Raw genomic sequence first — 17,538 nt, forward strand, 5'->3', positions numbered from 1 at the left:
CAGAAAGACCAAAAGGCAAATAATTGGACTTCTTCTTACTGTTCTTAATCTGTTCTAATTATTTGCTGAGGGTCTGACTTGTGATTTATTTGCTGTTTGGTACTGAAATTGACGTGCTCAGTGGTGTGTTTTGTTGTCTTTTCCTTTGTGACCACCCAGAATCTCCTCATCCATTCTGTAAAAAGGGGCCTCCAGTGTCCTTGACCAGATGTTTCTTACATATACCGACTTTTTTGCATAGTGTCAAAATGTTTGATGCTTCAGCCAGGAGGGCAGTGTCAGGGTCACAGATAATATTGTGTACACTGTTCAGCTTCACGGATTTTTGGTTTGTGGACTTGGGTTTGTTTTGGGTTGGGTTTTTTTTTTATTTTCAGCTTATGTTACCTGACCCCGTCTATTCCTGTTCATATTGAGTTATAAACATGGAGATAGACAGAGTACTCCCTTTGAGAAGAAGGTTGTGTGGATGTTTGTTAGGGACTTGTTATTAACCAAGCAAATTGATACAACAGAAATAATGAGTGGCTGGAAGTCACTATGTTACATGTCACCACTCAGTGTTCAGACAGTAAGAAATTTTTCTGAGCATTCCCAGCAAATAAACTGGAGTAGAAAGACGTATTCTTAGAGATGGAAATGTGCCCTATGCCAGGTGTTCATCTGGGGAGCAAAACAGCTGAGGTGGTGCTTCTCCCCCACAATCCTCTTGATTTCACGTTTTGTTTTTGGTAGTTCATCCTTGACACATTGTCTGTTTCCCTCACTGCTTCTTCCCGTCATGTTTCAACAGATCTGGTGGCTGGATCCAGAGCTGACATATGGCAATGCCAAGCCCTTTGTCTTCACACAGGGACACTCAGTGTGTAACCGCTCCTTCTTCCCCTGCTTTGACACCCCTGCAGTGAAATGCACCTACTCAGCTACTGTCAAAGTAAGGGATGTCTGTGAATGGTTTGTGGAGCTCCTGGTTGCTGTTAACCTGTGAAAGTGTAGTTACATCATGTATTTTTAGCAGTTTGCATCTGCTAAAAATATTGTGATTCAGTGTTATAAAGAATACTGAATTTTTTAGGTCCAATTCTGGTTCTTGGGCCAGAAACAGGGTACTGCCACAAAGGTAACTCTGTTGCCTACCATGCTTGAGTCTTGCCTTCCTCGTACTCAATGCTGAAAGAGTAATTGTGAAATAAAAATATGAGAGAGAATTTGGCTGGCCCCTTCCAATAGTGGTTATTGATGATAATACTCAACTGTATTGTACCAATTTTTGCAAGAAGAAAACTGAAGTCTTTTGAAACCACCATCAAATAATGTTGCATTTTGTATAGGTGAAATAATTTAATATGTGGGTGTTTTTGAGGCAGCTGGCATATAGGGGGAGTAATGTCTTTCATTGGTATGTTTTCATGTATTGGGCAGATTGTGGTATAAAACCTCACAGAAATGTTACATTTTGTGTTATGTAAATGATTATTATTAATATACATCATCAGGCATAGATGAAAATGAACCAGAGATTTGTGGTTCAGTCATTCAGCTGTGATTATCTGGTGAGTTGTTGTGTATGATGATGGTCTTCCAGGCTCCAGCAGGCATACAGGTGCTGATGAGTGCCACCCAAAGTTCCTACCTAGAAGAGGAAGGTGTATATCAATTTTACATGGAATATCCAGTTCCTGCTTACCTAGTGGCCCTGGTGGCTGGAGACCTCATACATGCAGACATAGGTCCAAGGTAAGATTTGTATTCTGCATTTTATGTCTCTGTACAGTGCTTCATACTGTAAAGTAGCAAGGATGTTGAGCCACTGATAAGGGAACAGTTGGGTTCATGAGCTGTGAGCACAGATAGAGTTTGAAGTGTAGTTGGGAAAGAAATTCATGGCACTGCACTGGCAAAGATGCATTTCTCTTTCATAAATGTTGCCTACTGTTCCCTGAAGTCATTACAGCTGCTTTCTCATTGCCTTGTTGAAGGGATTTTTGGTTACCTCTTGCCATGTTCCAAGGGGCATTAGTCTAGGAGGGCCCGGGTCTGATGGGAGGTCTCCTTGCTCTATTACCCTACATGGAAGTGTGGCAAGCAGTCAGGCTATTTTTTTTTTTTTAAAGAGATAATTCAGTTTGCTGAAGTATCACCTGATGTTTTCTGTTTTCTGACAGGAGCAGAGTGTGGGCAGAGCCTTGCTTGCTGCCAACAGCCATCAGCAAGCTTTCTGGCATTGTGGAACGCTGGTTGACTGCTGCAGAGAGTCTGTATGGCCCCTATATATGGGGAAGGTGAGTTTTATCAGTCTTCTGGGCATGTGCAATGGGAACAAAATAAAACAGTATTGAGAAATGATTATGCTTTCTCCCTATAGCAGGGCAAACTAGCATTTCAACTGGCAACATTGTAGTAGTTGAAAACAGACTCTGGAGTTTTGTCTCCACAATAGCAGGAAGGGCCATGGAGGCATGGAGGTGTTTTAGCTGGTTTGCAGTGGAAAGATCCACTGTTTAAGAACCTCCAGTTTGAACTGGAGGTTTCTAAACAGTGGATCTTTCCTGAGGAATGAGGGCTTTTCATACTACAGTGTTTTGTGATGTAAGTCCAGCACTGGGCCGGACATCATTTAAAATGTATGGTTGTTTTATTTATGTCATTTACTTCTGCATTTATTGTGGCATGCCTGAGAATACTGAAAATCTCAATAGGGACTTATTGAGAGCCCAAATCCCTCAAACCAGCATTAATAGCTCTTGAATAGCTTGCGTATGTATTAAAAAAGAGTGGTTTTGAGAGAATACTTGCACTCTTTGGATGGGAGAAAATGTTTAAACACATATCCTATATTTCTTTGCTAAAGGTAAGCAGGAGGATTGCCTTGTTGTTGACTTAACAAGTATTGCTTGAAATATTGTGATAACATGGCCCAGTGTGCCAGTGCTGATCACTGGTAAAGAAATTTAGAAAACAAAACAAATACTACTGTTGTGTTCCAAAGCAGACAGATTAAAGTTATTTTGCTGACACTGCATATGTAGGAAATCAATTCATTCACTGACAGCTTCCTAGCCTCTCTCTTTCCTGGGAGCCTCTTGGGACTCAACACCGTGTTACACTACTGTATATAGTGTAAACAGTTTTTGTGGCTCCCAGATACATAACTTGTGATGAGTTTGTGTGTGTGAAGGGAGCACAATGCTTCTGGGATGTGCTGCATCTGCTGCACATCAAAAGACTGTCAAGTCTTTACATCCAAACATAAACAGGTCCTTGGCCAACAAAGTTGTGATCATCTGATCAGAAGAATTAGGCACCACTGGTCTAGAAAGTTTGTTCCTGAAGTTACAAGAAGGTCTCAGAAGAGCCTTCCCTAAAGAAAGATAAATGTTACTGTGTCTTCTGAAAAAAGAGAGTGTTACTGTGTATCTTCTAGCTGCAATTTACTCATCTCCTTTCTTCTTTCTTTCCCTGATTTTAGATATGACATTGTTTTTCTTCCTCCTTCCTTCCCCATCGTTGCCATGGAAAACCCATGCCTGACCTTCATCATCTCTTCCATTCTGGAGAGCGATGAGTTTTTGATCATTGACGTCATTCATGAAGTTGCCCACAGCTGGTTTGGGAACGCGGTCACCAACGCCACGTGGGAGGAGATGTGGCTGAGCGAGGGCCTGGCCACCTACGCGCAGCGCCGGATCACCACCGAGACCTACGGTACAGCTGCAGAAACTTCTCCCTGTGCTCCTTCTTACCATAACTCAGAGCTGCCTGCTTGGAGGATTTGCCTTGGAAGCTCAGAAGTCTGTAGGGAGCTGGTTTTCAGTTAGGTTTTGTTTTATTTCTGGAACACACACCCACATACAGCCCCAAACTTTGTGTTGAACATCTTGCAGACTTAGAGTTTGATGTTGTCGTGGCTTTAGTGGGCTCAATACCTGATATGGTACCAGGGGCTTTGAGTGAGGTGTGTTAGCAAAATGCTGTGGGGACTTGGAACTACTGTTAGGTACCAGGCAGGTGCTGATATGTCAGAGCAAGGTGAGTGGAGGATGCTTCAGAGAAAGATGTAAGAAATCTTATCACCGTTACATTGTGAAATAACTGTCCTCTGAACAAGTGTCCTTATAATTCTGATCAGTTAGTAGCTACCTACTGTTAAAAAGAATGATGAAAGTAGCATTAAAAAAATGTGCTGATTTATGTAGCTGTTTATGTGCTGGAGGCTTCCTGCAGGATGGTAAACCTTAGCTTGTGTCAGTGAATTTCACAGTTTTATGGTGCTGTCTTTAGAATACATAAGTAGTAAATTATTCCTCTTTCTTTTAAGTTTAATTGGCTTGTTATTGAAATGAATAATGGGAACATATACTTTTATAGTTTGTCCTGTTATGTTCTTAAAAGCCAGTTCCATGTGTTTTCTCAAGCATCCATTGTAAGCAATCTTAGAAAAGTTCCTAGAAATCTTGGCAGCAAAAATGTTTAGAAGAAAGCATTTGTTTTTATTCACGTATCTTGTTTTTGGACATGAACTGGTGACAAGTTTAGGCAAACAAGTGCTCTGAGCATCTATGGAGATGTTACAATGCATATTATATATCTTTGAAAGCTGTTTTGTGTTGAGTAATTCTCAGTGAGTAGTACATCCTATGTCACATTATGCATGGCAGTAATGGGGGTAAGTCAACAGATATCAACCTGTTCATCACCTTAGTCTGTTCCATCCAACAAAACAAAATGCTTGATGATATTGGTCTGTTCTTTAGAACTGGTTGTTTCAAGAACATTTGCTGGGAAACTAAAAAATGTCTTTCCCTGTGCAATTCTTTAGTAAGCTCTTTCTCAGTTCTATTTTGTTTCCAAGACAAACCTTTGATCTAAATCTTACCATTTCTGACATAGTTTCTGGAGTAGCTTCTGTTGATAGTAAACAGGCATCTTTGCAATGATACTGTTTAGGGAAATTTGAGTCCACTGACTACCACTCCTCTTGGATCTTGCTTTAATTCTCCTCTCTGTAGCTTGAAGTAATTGCCCTAACACTAGTTACCCTAGTTCTTGCTTTCCCCTGGGAAGCACGTCCACTTCTCTCTCTGCTCATACAGGTTCTCCTGTTTCCCAAATATATCCTGGTTCTTAATTCACATTTGGCTATGTAGGATTCAAGTCTTACATTGAGACTCTGAGGTTGTATCTATGCAACAAACTCTATCATCAGGTTAAAAACTCAGCAAAGAAGCCTAAAGTTTTAAAAGCTATGGATGTTAAGTATCTTCTGAATCTGAAAATCCATTTTCTGCAGCTTCTAATGTCTGCAAGGGCAAAGGAAAGATCTCTTGACTTGGCAGTGTAATACATCTAGTTTGGTTTGAAAGCATGGAATGCTCTACATTGCAGTTAGGGAGAAGGAGTAGCTTACCCAGTCACAACTGTAAAAAGTCCTAATGAGAGGAAGGTGAAATACTTAGGGCAAAAACCAGGTAGGATGATAGATAAAGCTTAAAAAATACACACAGGATCTGTAATACAATATCCAAATCCAATTCTTTTCTCTTTCCACTCAAGAGGTGACATTTAGTAATATCCTTGGCAGTGAGTATGGAATTGTATCTACTATTCTACCAGAGACAGTATGTTTTTGTAGCACTTGATTGCTCTCTGAAAGTTACCTGTACGATACTTTTTTCAGTGCTGCTCTCCTTATCTTGCAAGAACTGATGAGATGATCTCAAGGATGTAAACTTTAGCATAGTTTTCATTCTGTTTTGGTTTCCTCTGCAGCCTGATGCATGATCAGAGTGAGGAAATACACTGGGTTAGGCTCTGACTTCCATTACTGATTACAATGATGTTCTGCACTCAAGTTTCTCTGCCATTACATTGCTGTGATTCTGTCTCACTGTTCTGTCTTTTGCACCTGCAGCAGCTTTTAGTTTGTCCCTGTGCCAGTCCTGCACAGATCAGCTTTTGCTGATCATTTTCCTACAACTAACAAGTTACTTTCTGGGGTAGGAGCTGCCTTCACATGTTTGGAGACTGCATTCCGCCTCGATGCTCTCCACAGACAGATGAAGCTCCTTGGAGAAGACAACCCGGTCAGCAAGCTTCAGGTTAAACTGGAGCCAGGTATTGCTTTTGGTTGAGGCTGCTCTACACAAAATTATACACCTCTGTATATCCATGGTGGAATATTGACAAGAAATGACTAATATTTACATATCCTTTATGAAAAAAAATTAAAAAGAAAGAAATATTGGTTTGTAAACCAGTCTAAAAACAAGCAAGGAAGCTTTGCTTTCAAGCTTTTTTCAAGGTTGGATAACTTATCTTTATAGATATTGCTCTGTGTAAGAACGGACTTACTGAGTAGAAAGAATGTGAAAAACTGCCTTGAAAGCTATGTGGGTTTGAAATTTTGGATATGTAAAATAAAGTATTTTAAAATGGAAATATTTGGAAACATAATATAAAATCCTCTGCTAGTCAATGTTCCTCTCTTTATGTGTTCATGTAAGAAGTATGTATGTATTTAGCATGCAGATAATCAGGTATTTGCTTTAAGGTGAGCTGTGCAGAGGCTGTTTGGCTATTCCCTGAGCCAGATGCATGACTGCACTCCAGATTTACCTGTCTCCTTCACTGATAGTTCTCTAGTTCTGTGATCACAGTTGGGTGGGTGAAGCAGTCTTCTAGCTAGATGATATTTAAAACAACCTAAAATGCAAGTGGAGATGATATTGGAGTCAAATGGAATAGAAAAGCATGTGTGAAAGCCTCAAGAAAGGAGCAAGTGGTGATTACCTTTTATTGGTATATTTGAAAATTTGTGGTATGGTGAATCCCAGAACCTGGCAGTGAAAAAAGAAAAAAGGATTTTTTTTCCAAGTTCCAGATCTGTTTTCAGTGACCTCTAGTTTGAAGCGACTTATTCCATTGGGAGTTACTACTTACCTTATAATGCTTGATTGTTTAAAAATATTATTTTTTCAGGCTGTGCCTTTGCACTGCATCTATTTATTTACTGCAGTAACTTAAATCTACTGACAACAAGCTTAGATTTTTTTAAGTCACTATGTCTCACCTTGGTGATCTCTAAGGAGTCTGTATAACTCAGAAGGGCTGGAAATCACTCTCCTCATTAGTTTCTTATCATGTTGTCTTCTTTCAGGTGTAAATCCCAGTAATTTAATGAACCTCTTCACCTATGAGAAAGGCTACTGCTTTGTTTACTACCTGTCCCAGCTCTGTGGTGACCCCAGACACTTTGACTCCTTCCTAAGAGTGAGTATAAATATGTGTTTTCTTGAGATTTAGAGCTGATTTTTTGTTGTTATTTGGGCTTTTTCCTCCAGATTCTCTCACTGTGGCTAATTGTTAAGGGTAAAGTTGAATACAAGTGTGTCAGAGATGGAGGAAAGTTGTGGGCCTGTCTGTCAACCTACATGAATCTTTCTACAAGATTTCTGAGATTCTGAGCTCATGAGGTGCTAGATACAGAGTAGTAGTATATATTTGTTATCTCTAGTTCTGTGCTCCAAGTAATTGTAAAGCTGTTTCAGCACAGATTGCCTGTGACTGGAAAGATGTGACTTGATTCACTACTAAGAAGTGTTAACTTGGGTGTTTTTATCTAGGGTGACAAAGGGTATGGGTTACTATATTGGGGCAGGTTGGTGCCTGGAAGCACACTTGCAAAACCTATAGAAAATTGTCAGCTACTGCCTTGTTTTGGAAAACGAAAATGAAATGATACTCAGCTGTCAATGTATTTGCAGCTACTCATTTTTTTTTTTCATGTGATGGTGCTTCTTTATTTAACTGGGTGAGGAGGGAGAATATTTTTCTTCATTTTTTAAACCTTCAATAGTTATTCCTCCTCTTACGCTTGTATTTTTTTGTTGTTGTTATTGTTGTGGCATGCAGTGATTCTACATCAAAAGGAAGCTGCCTTGCTCCTAATCATAATTTGAACGTTTTACTATTTTAGGCCTACATTGAGAAGTATAAATTTACCAGTGTTGTGGCTCAAGATCTTCTGGATTCCTTCCTGAATTTTTTTCCAGAGCTGAAAGAGCAATGTGTTGAGAGCAAAGCAGGTAGGAGATTTACTAAGTTAACTATAAGCACTGTAGAAAACCTGGATGATGAATTTTGTGCTTGGCTTGGAGGATGCACAGGGAAATGCTAAGGCAAACAAAATAGTTCAGCAACAACCAGGTGTTCTTGACAGAATTTGTGATTGCTGCCTCTACAGTGGGGAATGAGGACCTCTGAAATTGCTGATGAATCTGGCATTAATTAGCTGAGTGTCCCTTGGTTAAGTTTCTCATTAACTGACCTTTCGCTCTGCAGACAGAATGATCAGTGCTTTTGAGATTTACAGATGCTTAAATGCAGGGAAAAGGTGAATACACTTTGAAATTTTGTCTATTTTAATAACAGAAAACATGCTTTAAGAACTGTAATTTCCCCAAGATCCTACCCATACATATAAAATCTCTTCCAGGATGTTTCATTTTCCCTTATATCCCCTATTTATGGCTGTTGGTGAATTTGTGGAAGGTCTGTGGCCTACCAGGTGCTTATTTTCTCACTTTCTTAAAGAAAGAAAAGATTAAAAGAAAGTAAAGATTCTTAAAGAAAGTAAAGATTAAAGTTATCCTGCCATGTGTCCATCCCTGTGAACAGCTATTGAGCCCATTGGACAGTTTAAACCAAACTGGCCGAGTACAGCTCTTAAGGATACTGGGTGCCTGCAGGCTTTGTGGAGAGGAAACTGCCTGTGGAGATGTGTAGATGAGACAGTTTACTGTGGGAAAAGCTGCAGCATGAGCTCAGCAGTTCTGTGTTTTATTTGGCCCACTGGTAGGCTAATGAGTTAACCAGAGAAGTTGCTAATTTTTGCCTGGCTAATATTCAGGGGATGCAGAAGGTAGGAGTTTTAGTGTAGATGGTGTGGATCAGGAAGTATTGCCAAGGGTTAGGAAAGTAACAGAGGTGGTAAAAGGTCAAGAGGAAGAGCTCTGCTGGAAAGCAGGCTCTGTTGCTTGTGAAGAATTTTTTTTTTTTAATTAGTTGTATAAATAAATGTAAATTGCTTGGGTTTACTGGTGGATAGGAAGAGTTTAGTCAGCCCTCTCACCTCCTTTGTTTTTATTAAGTGGGTTTTCTCCATATTTGTCAGTCTTCCTCAAAATTCTGAGAGAGAAATGCAGGCACACAAATATTAGAGCATAATTTGAACATAGGTACTTGTCAGCCTGGCTGCCTTAAGAGCACGTGTATTTCTTACACTTACTGTACAGCTGAGCTCTAGAAAACTCACAGTGAGGTTTGGAGCAGTGTTGCTGACACTCTTCCAGGTGTTCCATAGGCTGTCCCAATGAGGCTGCTAAGACTGTTGTGTCACTGTAACTATTGGTTGCTGTTGTTAGAACCTCCCTTAACTATGCTAGAAGCGGTCCTGAACTTTGAGGCAGCCAAGCCACCTGCAGAGATCTCTGCTCCACATTTTTGGTGCTCCTCATTCCAGGACTGGAGTTTGAACGTTGGCTCAATGCTACAGGACCTCCGTTAGCTGAGCCAGACTTATCTCAGGGATCCAGTCTGACCAGACCAGTGGAGACACTCTTCAAACTCTGGACCACAGAGCCTCTGGACTCTGTTGCTGCTGCCAGCAGTGTTGACCTCACTAAATGGAGAACGTTCCAAACTGTGCTTTTCCTGGACAGATTGCTGGATGGATCACCACTGCCACATGGTGAGTACTCTTTCCAAGACAGTAGAAAATTATTCCTGGAATAATTGGTTGAATTCTAAAGATTCCTGCCTCTGGTTGACATTATAATTCATGTAAAGTCAGGTTGATGTCCCAGGCGATGTCACAGAGGGATTGAAATAGGTGACCTTCAAGAGTCTTTCCCAGCCCAACGGATTCTATGATTCTGTGATTTTATGAGTTGTTATTATCTGATGACCCTCAAAATTGACAAAATAGGTCATAGTTCTTTCTCTGTATATGTGCTCTCTTCAGAGGTGATAAAAAAGCTCTCGGAATGTTACTCCTCTCAGCTGGACTCCATGAATGCAGAAATCCGTATCCGCTGGTTGCAGATTGTAGTCCGAAATGACTATTATCCAGACCTTTACAAAGTCCGTCGCTTCTTGGAAAACCAGGTACTAACTGCTGGATTAAACTCACTGCACCTCTCAGTGCATGAGACATGTGCATGAGACATGCGACGTGAAAGACCTTGGAACTCCTGCTTCCTGGCCAAGTGTAGCCCAGGTGTGTTGCGAAGGGGCTGAGCATGGCTCACCTGCTAGTGGTGGGGAGGAATGGGCAGATGTAATTTCAAATGCCTACAGATAATGTCTGCTTTTCTAGCCTGACTCAATACCTTTGTCCCATCTCTCCCCCATGCATTTTATGTATTGCTTTGTAGCAGCCGTGGCTTTTCCAGACCACAAGTTTTTGCACTACTAAATCGTGTGATTATTTGAATATTTAGACTTCAAGCGAGGCTAGGGCTCATCGAGTTCTTTTCAGTAGTTGTTATTGTGCTGGAGCAAAAGGTCAATGCATGTGTTCAGTGTGGCCTCTTCTATTTGGCCTTTAAAAATAGTTCTGTTATGTGTGGGAGTAGCTAAGTGTCAGAGAGCAGATTTTTTAAATTACCATTCATAAAAAACCTTGCATCAGACTTAGAATAGACTCATCTGTCTTTTGAAGAAATGTCTTGCTTGTCTCCAGTCTGAAGTTACTCAGGGCTGTTGGAGTTGTAGCTGTAGAAGAGCTGAACTTCTTGACCTTATTGAAGTGTTTTTATCTTGTTTTCCTTTTTTGCAGATGTCTCGGATGTACACAATTCCACTTTACGAGGACCTTTGCACTGGCACTCTCAAGTCTTTTGCCTTAGAAATTTTTTACCAGACCCAAAACCAGCTGCACCCCAATTTGCGGAAAACGATCCAACAGATCTTATCCCAGGGCTTGAATCCACTTCCTGCCATAGACACTACAGCAGTCACTACAGACACACCAGCAATGGTGCTTGAGGACAAAGTCTCAGAGGCCACAAATGGTGCCATTTCACTCAGGGATGTCAACGTGTCTGCTTAGATCACCAGTTCATGCCAGCCACAAAGCTTGAAAATGGGGACAGGAACAGAGGAAAGATAACCAAGTGTTGCCTCCTTTCCCTCAGCCTTGCAGCTGCAGTGTGTTGTAACTGGATTTCTCTCCCAAAACACAAAGCAAATGTGCCTTCAAGTATCCAGTGTGTAAAACTGCCAGATTTCAGAGATCTCCACCAGCTGTGTGACAAATATTTTGATTCAATTTTTACTGGGCAGGGCCTCCTGGGCTGTTGCTTCTCTATGGAAAGTGGATTGTTCCCTTTCCTGAGGCTCTTCTGGATGGTTTCTTCGGATTTGTTGTTTGGTGGGAGGGTGTTCTTTTTCTTCTTATTTTTTCTTTTTTTTTTTTTTTTTTTTGTCTGAGGCCACTGAGGCTGTGGAGTATGTCCTACTTGCTGTGTGTATGTTGCTGGGGAGTGTGTGTGTGTCAAGCTGTCATTGTTCTAATATTTGGGCTAAAGTTCTGCAAAGGAGAGACTCAGGAATTGTTAATGGCAGCAAACATGTTTTCATGTTATGCTCCTTCCTGTGACAGAGGTGTTGTGATTTGGGAGGAAGGGGACTAATGCTTAAATGAGAAACTAATTTTAAATAGCTCCTCTTCCCCCCTGCCCATAGGTGGCTAAATAATAATAATAATAATAATAATAATAATAATAATAATAATGCTCTTTATATATATAAAAATATAAAAAAGAACAGGGAAACATCATGATGGATTTGAAATCCTTCTGTAGTTAACCCTACCTTCACTTTTCCCTTTGCACTCAATGGGACAAGCAATAAAGAAATGTGTAGGCTTGAATTTTCAAAGAAGTTAAAATTAGGTTCCCAAATGCCATCAATTCTGGTACTAGCTGGATACCTAAACCTCTTTAACTGTTTTGACAAGTCTAGCTGCAACCTTTGCTAGTGTGTCAGGATGTGTGGCACATGCATCAGATGCATTCTGTGTGTCTCCTATTCTGTCCTTTTGGAGGAATTGCCAAGATCTGTAATTTTTTTAAGATCCCCAGCATATCTTGGCCTGTAGGTCAGCCATGCAAATGCCCATGCTAGGATTTTACCGCCTTGAATAATGTTTGCCTGAATAACAGTGGCCCTGTCATACAATAGTCTTGAGGGAAGCACCATCTTTCTTGATGTGAAACTTTTATGTCCCACTTTACCCAAGTCTGTTTTCTGACTTACAGTGGGAGTAAGGTGCCATTTCATTTTCCTGGCATGCTGTTTCTCTGGATCACTGGCCAGCCATGCAGGATGGGAAGACACTGTCTTCCCTCTGTGCTGTTTGGTTTCAGGTAGCCGAGGGCAAAGTGTCCTGGGGGTACTGCAGAGTATGGGTGATGGTTCTTAGACTGCCACAAACTTTTTAACACATGGGTACCTGTGTGCTCTCTGTGAGCTCCCACAAGGCATCTCTGAGCCGATGCATCACCAGGATAGTATGAACAAAAGACAAAATATTTGGAAAAGACTTGGCTAACAGAGATGTGAGAGAGAAATTTTTTTATATTTCAGGGCAAATTTTAGCCCTGCTCTGGGGATCTGCATAGACAGGAAGAGGAGATTTGGGAGGGCTTTTTTTTCTTCACCAAAAGTATCTGTTTACACCCATGTGTGGATGGGGACTTAGGTGCTGTTACTGGATCTGCATTTTCTGGCTTTAAATTAATTTGGACTTCACCATAGCCTTAGCCTGGGCTGAACTGGGATAAAGCAATAATAAACTCAGGCCTCTGTAGTGCTTCATTAGTTTTAAAAATGGGCCATCAGCATTTTTGGGCTTCAGAACTCCAAGCTCTGCTCTTTGCTCCTTGAATGGGATTATCTTTTAAATTCTGTTTTGTTTTCCCAGAAAGGATGGAGAATGATGTTTTCTACACAAATCTCTTTCCTTTTCATTTGTTGTTCTATTGAAAGAGATTTGTACAAGCTGACTTTACACTTCCGGAGTTGCCGCTGTTGGTGCTGCGTCTCCTGGACCCCACCGCCAGCAGCGGCAGCCTGGTCGAGACCAGGAACCACTAGCATTTTTTGGAATCACGGGCCTCTGTTCTAACATATTTTATTTAGTGGGAGAATGTTTGTGACCCTGGTGGGAATTTTTCATTTACATGGATGCCTTATGATGATTGTCAAATTAAACTAAGCTTTGTGACAAGTTCAGCCTTTCGGGCAGTTTTTTGGCGACCCTGCTCTAGCTGTGTGGAAGAGCTAACTTGGTACATTGTCTTTGTTTTGACCTTTTCTGGGGTGCAGCATAGAGGGGAGTTTGGAAGCTCTTTCAAAGCCACACAGGAAGGTGCTGGAGAGGTGGCAAAAACAACCAATCAAAAGTAAATATTATCTATTATTACTAGAACTGACTGAAATACATCAGAACCGCTCTGTGTTTGCATAGACACCCATCAGAGCAAGGAAATGCTGGCTGAACTGAACAGACTGTTTCCTGGTTAAAGAACACAAGATGCAAGTTAGTGTTTCTGCTCTCATGTCTCTGAGATCCCATCAAATGGCTTTTGACCTAGGACTTGTTTTCTGAAACACTGAAGCAGAGCAAGATTTTTTGAAAGTATTCCATGCATCCACCTCCAGGTACTTCTGTTTCTCCTGTGAGTGAGGAGTGCATTTTTTATTTTGTAGAGACAAAAAACTGGCAGCAAGTTTGTGGAGATAAGCTTTCCTTTCGTTGACAGAAAATAAATTGGTGCTTCAGGCTACTTGCTGTCTTGATTTGTAGTAGACTTCACATTGACAGGCAAAATAGACTGTGATTAAATAGCAACTATTTGCCTTGTCTTTGGTACAGTCATTTCTGATCCATTTAAGTCAGATTAGACATCAAATCAATTTTATTCAAACCAATGCCAAGAGATCGAGTTATCTTTTTTTTATTTTGAAAATGAAAACTATTACTTTATTTCATGGCAGCTTTGAGCAGGGCAACAGAGGATGTAGAAATATCACTTGTGGGAAAGCTCTGAAGAGCCAAACTGTTTAATGGAATGGAATATTTCTGACTTAATTTTTTAGCATTTCTTAGCCACATTGGTTGATACATTCAATATAATTCTTGCTAGCTACAATATACTCTGTTAAGCTTGTATCAGTAATTTTGGCATCATGTTACATGGCAACATTTTAACCACAAACTCTATCAACCAACAACAATTCTATCAAGTATCACAAACATTCTGCTTCAACCAAAACTCTTTGATGTTCTTGCTCTGCTGTGACCTTGGCCATTACCTTTTTCAGATAAAACAGGACCTTCTGCACATCTAAACTCATGTGCAGCACAATTCACTTAGGTCAAATACACTTCTTCAGTCTGCTCTCCCTGTTTGTCTAAAGATAGAACAACACAGTACAGTCAACACACTGAAATAATGTCACACTTCTTTTCACATTTTTTACTATAGATTGATAAAAGCTGAAAGCCACTTTGACCACAATATCAGACTTGGTGTATAAGAGAAACCATACTAGAAATCACTGTGTGAGATTTATCAAGCCACTGTCCTCTGAGACACAGATTTATTGTCAGTTGTGAGGACACAGTTTTGCACTGATTTTATTGAAGCCCCAAGTAAATTGGTTTAGCTGTTGATTACATGCATTACTGGAATGCATACCTAATGTCTAGTTTGGATTTGTCTACTTTTACCTTCCAGCTCTGGAAACTATTGCTTTGTTTGTGAAAGTTAAACTACTTACTCACATATAAACTACTAACCTCTTTCTCATGTAACCACTTTTTAATTCTTAAAGAAAACAGATTGACTAGTCTATTGCTGCAAGCTGTCTTCCACAACTTCGTGTATTGATTTTGCTTGGGTGGAGCATGATGTTTCAATATCCTTTTAAAGTGGAAATTGCACATTATTTCTCAAAAATTACCTCAATTGCTGCTGTATATTCCACATCAACTTTAAAAGAATTTTTTACTAATATTGTTCATTCATCCTGTTTTTTCTCCATTAATAACAGTAGTAGTTTGGACACCTGTTAGCATATGTCTTAACTGGACATGAGAACCTTTTTAAAGATAAAGGAGGGTAGAGAAAGGCTATTCCACATTCTGGAGGTGACTTTTTACTCTATATAGAGGGATACTAGCTAGTTGCAATAAATGATTGAGCCTGTGTGAACACTTCCCTTTAGTCCTCTTCCTGCATGCACCTTCTGCACTGGAAAACTCAGGTCTTAGACCTCTGGTTTCTTGTGCAGAGAATTATGATTGTGTTGAACATAATATGCTCTGTGTCCAACAAGGAAGGTGTTCTAATATACCAGAGAGAAGTCTTTTTCTAAAATTGGAATGGCATTAATGGGGTTTGCAGAGCACTAGACCCTTTTCCAAAATCATATTTACTGAGGTGCATCTTGTGTGCTGTGGTACCCAGGCTGGAAATTTGGAGCTGTGCTTTACCTCTGTGTGCCTGAAGTAATGAGAGAGGTCTATAACCCCAAATACCCACTCCAAAATCTTCCTTAAGCAAAAAGACACTCTGTGCTGTTCCTTTGATACAGCTCTGATCACTATCAGCTGAGTATTGCTTGTGCCTCCCTAATCCTAGTATCAGGATTCAGAGAATTGGAAGAGCTGCTTTGCGAACAGCTTCCATGTGTCAGCATTTGCAGAAACAAATACCCACATTGGGCCCAGCCAGTGCTGCTCAATTACTATTACTCCTCTCCCTGTCCTTGAACCACTGGGGGTTGGAGACAAAAGCAAACATGGAATTGATGAAACCCCAAAACTGGCAAACAACCATGAAAATATCAAACACTATTCTAAAGGATCATCTTCATTCACACAGAAATGAGCTGGTTATTAAGCTGGACACAAATCCCTTTTAAATTTCTATAGCAATGGGATTCAACCCCTCTCAGTCTTCTTTCTTCCTTTCCAATTAGAAATGAAGCACCTACATTAAAGTGCACTGGGAAATATGTTGACAACAAGGCAAGTGTAATTTTGTCTTAAAATATTATCTTCAAGACATTCTGTCTAAATAGACCTGTGTTTTATCTTCAGGAACAGTTTAATCCAGCAGGGTTGCCAAGAGGCAACAGAGAAAGTTCTCTGCTGTTCTCATTCCAAAGAGTTTTGGGTTAACAGAAAAAAAAATCATCAATTGCATACTGTATTAATTTACCCCTTTCCAACCTTGTAGTGGGGCAGGAAAAGCAGGTCAGGTATCTGAGAGACCAAGATAATATCCATCTCTTTCCTTTTTCTAATAGCTTCATAAATAAATAGTTAGGTATTTAACTAATAAATTGTTGCAGGCTGGACCTCCTGTATTTACAGTTAGAGCTCAACATTTATCCTGCTTTCTGGAATTGGTCCTCTAATGGAATTTATGCAGTTGTGTGATCGCTGTTTCCTAAAGAATGCAGGGGTGAAAGCACACAGCTCAGAGCCTCACTGTTCCTGACACAGAGGCCTTTTTTCCCCTTTCCCTCCCCCAACAGAGCTCTCCTGTGTTGCTCACTCGCAGCCGCGCAGCTGCAGCTCCCTCGCATGAGCCGCGGACAAAAGGGTTATTCTTACTGCCAGCAATGTTTCCTCTGCTCCCGAAAGGGTCAAAACTCCAATGTGAAAAGTCTTGTTTGTTGATTAAATTTACAGTATGCAGGGGACAAGCCTTGTGTCTGCACAACGGGCATGACCAAGGGGCAGAGAACCTATTTTTGAATGTCAGGGGGGTAGACAGCAGCTGCAGTTACCTGAGAGCATTTCCATCTGCTAAGGCTGGCTTGTAGAGGAGGTTTTCTGCGTTAATGTCTGATAAAAGCCAGTCAGGCCTGTGTTTTCTTGTGGCTCTCTCGTTCAGATGTCCTCTCTGCCCAAGGACCAGGTGACCTTAGACTCAAACACATCATCACATCAAGCGTGATGGCAGATTTTTTGGTAAACACCTCATCCTTCCACAGTGGCTCAGCAGCTTCTTTGTTGACCACACCTGAGCTCCATGAGAAACACTGATGTGAGAGGCCCAAACATGAAAAACAACAGCCTCCTTCAGTGGGCTCTGAAACCCAAAACCTTGGTGTGCTGAAGGATGGCCTTTGTTCTTTGTTCCTGAGCGAGGAAGTGTTTTTAAGGAACTTTTTCAATTTCACTGGTCAGTGGTAGGTAGCAGAATATGGAAATTAACATATCGCCTTTGACGGTCCAGCCCGTGGACGACTACATGGTGAGAAACTATCCGAAAATGTGATCTGTGCCATTATGTCAGGAAAGCACTGGATGAGGGCCAGCAATTTCTCTGGGTTTCTCTGTCACAATCTTCATGAAAACACTCTGGATTAATTTTCCTCCGCCCGAAGGAGCCCGTGCCCCACACGAGCAGTTTCCCATTTCCCCCGGGCATTCCCGGCCAGGGAAGAACCCCACGG

General features: G+C 40.8%; 1 protein-coding gene and 2 long non-coding RNA genes across 14 annotated transcripts in view; 1 reads left to right on the forward strand and 2 right to left on the reverse strand.

The window, feature by feature from the left end:
- ABCC5 (ATP binding cassette subfamily C member 5) overlaps nucleotides 1–13,291 on the forward strand; it is a 68,268-nt gene extending 54,977 nt beyond the window's left edge. For 9 of the 10 annotated variants that reach the window (XM_068200489.1, XM_068200493.1, XM_068200490.1 and 6 more), the window contains 10 exons: nucleotides 794–934; nucleotides 1,586–1,737; nucleotides 2,166–2,282; nucleotides 3,470–3,705; nucleotides 6,001–6,114; nucleotides 7,157–7,269; nucleotides 7,976–8,084; nucleotides 9,521–9,748; nucleotides 10,022–10,164; nucleotides 10,838–13,291. In XM_068200489.1, the coding sequence (XP_068056590.1) occupies nucleotides 794–934; nucleotides 1,586–1,737; nucleotides 2,166–2,282; nucleotides 3,470–3,705; nucleotides 6,001–6,114; nucleotides 7,157–7,269; nucleotides 7,976–8,084; nucleotides 9,521–9,748; nucleotides 10,022–10,164; nucleotides 10,838–11,110 (1,626 nt within the window). In that variant the 3' untranslated portion in view covers nucleotides 11,111–13,291. Of the gene's footprint in view, nucleotides 1–793; nucleotides 935–1,585; nucleotides 1,738–2,165; nucleotides 2,283–3,469; nucleotides 3,706–6,000; nucleotides 6,115–7,156; nucleotides 7,270–7,975; nucleotides 8,085–9,520; nucleotides 9,749–10,021; nucleotides 10,277–10,837 lie in introns of all 10 variants that reach the window. The other variant, XR_011002547.1, reaches the window with a different exon arrangement.
- Nucleotides 5,600–9,522, reverse strand: LOC137479858 (uncharacterized). 3 transcript variants are annotated; one of them, XR_011002558.1, is made up of 4 exons: nucleotides 9,281–9,522; nucleotides 6,790–6,836; nucleotides 6,616–6,702; nucleotides 5,600–6,138 (listed from the first exon to the last, which is right to left on the reverse strand). It is a non-coding gene; the product is annotated as an uncharacterized lncRNA (long non-coding RNA). The 3 variants fall into 3 exon arrangements; XR_011002556.1 differs by having other exon boundaries at nucleotides 5,600–6,702; nucleotides 6,790–8,768; nucleotides 9,314–9,522; XR_011002557.1 differs by having other exon boundaries at nucleotides 5,600–6,702.
- Nucleotides 13,292–14,388: 1,097 nt separating the features above from the next.
- On the reverse strand, nucleotides 14,389–17,440 carry LOC137479860 (uncharacterized). Its single transcript, XR_011002560.1, has 2 exons — nucleotides 15,156–17,440; nucleotides 14,389–14,470 (listed from the first exon to the last, which is right to left on the reverse strand). It is a non-coding gene; the product is annotated as an uncharacterized lncRNA (long non-coding RNA).
- Nucleotides 17,441–17,538: the final 98 nt, after the last annotated feature.

Source organism: Anomalospiza imberbis, chromosome 10 (assembly GCF_031753505.1).
Source record: "Anomalospiza imberbis isolate Cuckoo-Finch-1a 21T00152 chromosome 10, ASM3175350v1, whole genome shotgun sequence".
In the NCBI taxonomy this organism is placed as follows: domain Eukaryota; kingdom Metazoa; phylum Chordata; class Aves; order Passeriformes; family Viduidae; genus Anomalospiza; species Anomalospiza imberbis.